Genomic DNA, 2256 nt, shown 5'->3' on the forward strand with positions numbered 1-2256 from the left:
CTCCCCCCTTCCCTTTGGAACAAGACCTCACAGCTTATCCAAGCCCTGCCTTCTTCCTCCAGGAAGCCTTCCTCCTCTAGGAAGCCTCCCCCAGCCAGGGAAAGGTCTGGCATGGTTTGGCAGGGGCCTCGGGAAAGGGGCACCCCCACATCTCTGTGGGAGACTGGGAGTCTCTCACAGATCCAAGGTATCCTCTGGTGGAGAGGGTGGAAAGTGGGGAGAAGACAAAAGTCTAGAGAGGAAATCTGGTCAGAGGGGTGTGGGCTGGTGGAGGAACTGCCAAGGGGGGCTGCCAATCTGGGGGGCTGCTCACCCCCACAGAGGGGGCCCTCTCTCTCCCACCCCAAGAACCACAATGGACAGAAAAAAGGTTGGCACATGAGCAAGCGCTCCATGGGGCTTGTTAACAAGGCAGGAGAGGGAGGTGAGGGGGACACTGGCCTGAGAGCAGGAGGCTTCAGTCGTGTCTCTGGCCCCGAGCAGCTGTGTGAACTGCAAAAGTCACTTTGTCTCTCAGGTCCTCAGTTTCCTCGTCCACGACGTCAGGGTTGGGACAAAGACAGAATGCCAAACAGAGCTGCCAGGAGCTCTGTCTTCAGAAGGTCATGAGCTGGGGAATGTCGGTGCAGGGTGCAGGCTGTGCCACCCCGAGCCCCTGCCACCCCAACGCTCCATGCGTTAAGGACAACACTGCAAGGCAGGCTGGAACTGGAGACGCCTTGAGAGCCTGTCTCTGGGAAAATGCCAGACAACAGTGGCTGTGTCTTTCTTTGGTTCCTCCCTGTAGACTCCAGGATGCTGAGCCAGGTGAGGGGTCCCCTCCAGCAGAACACTGGGATCCAGCATGGGTGTCAGTGGTCACGTCTGACATGGCACTACCCTCTCCAAGCCCAGAGATGGTAAGAGGAAGCCCCCCATAGAGGGCACTCCCCCCGTGTACACTGCAGTTGTCATAATCAGACAGCGGGCTTCAGGAAGACCACCTCCTGCTCAGATAAGATGCTGAGTTCCAACAGGCACGGCATGCTCCAGCCCCAGGAGGGGCTGCCCACGGACAGCACAGAGTTTCTCGGCAAGGCTGCGGGAGGGGGCAGAGGTGAAGCTGTCCGCTGGGGACACAAGAGCCACCTGGCTTCCGGGCACTTCCTACAAGTGCGTCTCCTTCTCCCCAGCCATGAGGCCCTCCTTAAGTGGGGTGGGCCCGCAGTCCCGGCTTCTGCCACCATCCAGACAAAGGTGTCTCTTGGGCTGCGGCAGGCTGGGGTCAGGGGTGACGAGCTGCCGTAGGCGCTGTGGGGAGAAGAGGGAGTCAGTGGTGCTGTTGGCGAGAGAGGCAAAGACAATATGTCCTCCTGTCTGTGTCCCCAGGGCCCAGCTCGGAGCCTGCCCGTGGGGAAGCTCAGTGCGGTGCGACTGAATGAATGAGCACAGATCTCGAGAAGAGAGAGGAGGCAGTGGTGTGGGGACAGTGTGGGAACCAGTCCTGACATCTGTGTAGCCATAGGCAACCCACTGAACCATACCACACCTCAGCACAGTGCCTGGCACAGGATCAGTGTTCAGGGTCTATTTTGTCCTTATTATAACTATTCTTATTGCTACTTCTATCAAATACTCAGTAAATGTCTATCATGTTTCTTCCTAGTAGTACTGCTACTATTACTATTGCTATTGATGCCATCTCCCTGCCTTGAACGCTGATGTGATGGCTGGAATCATGACCACCTTCTTGTGACCATGAAGTGATAAGTATGATGATGAAGGGACACCATGAGCAGGATGAAAGTGCAGGAATAGAGGAAGCGTCTGGTCCCCAATGGCCTCTTCAGGCAGCCGAAACAAATGCCAGAAGCCCTAACTCCGATCTTCTTCATGTGTAAGAAGACACTGAGCCTGTTTGTTTATTGCAGTTGGGTTTTCTGTGACTTGTAAGTGACACAGATTCCCACATATGTAATGTCTTTGTGGGACACTGGCTCTATGTCTTCCAGGAAGGCATGTCCTACAGCCTAAGCAGGGAGCCTTTTGCAAAGGGTTCGCACAGGGATAAGAGAAGGAGAGAAGAGGGGAAACTGTGTGGATGAACTGTGGCTGCCGGTCACCAATTTCCAGGAGTAGGAATCTGTGCTCTGTGACTCCCTGTGTCTGGCACCTTTGAGGTCTTGTTTATAACTTAGTTTCCCAGGCGGTGCTAGTGGTAAAGAACCCGCCTGCTAATGCAGATAGATGTAAGAGACGCAGCTTCGATCCCTGGGA

At 55.3% G+C, this 2256-nt stretch overlaps 1 protein-coding gene across 4 annotated transcripts in view; it reads right to left on the bottom strand.

Annotated features, from left to right (window-relative positions):
- Positions 1-309: 309 nt before the first annotated feature.
- Positions 310-2256, bottom strand: part of SLC6A12 (solute carrier family 6 (neurotransmitter transporter), member 12) — a 17428-nt gene continuing 15481 nt past the window's right edge. For all 4 annotated transcript variants that reach the window (XM_010845019.1, XM_010845016.1, XM_010845018.1 and 1 more), the window contains exon 16: positions 310-1290. In XM_010845019.1, coding sequence (XP_010843321.1) covers positions 1147-1290 — 144 coding nt within the window. In that variant the 3' untranslated portion in view covers positions 310-1146. The remainder of the gene's footprint in view (positions 1291-2256) is intronic.

This window comes from Bison bison, unplaced genomic scaffold (assembly GCF_000754665.1).
Source record: "Bison bison bison isolate TAMUID 2011002044 unplaced genomic scaffold, Bison_UMD1.0 scf7180017864213, whole genome shotgun sequence".
NCBI classification, from domain to species: domain Eukaryota; kingdom Metazoa; phylum Chordata; class Mammalia; order Artiodactyla; family Bovidae; genus Bison; species Bison bison.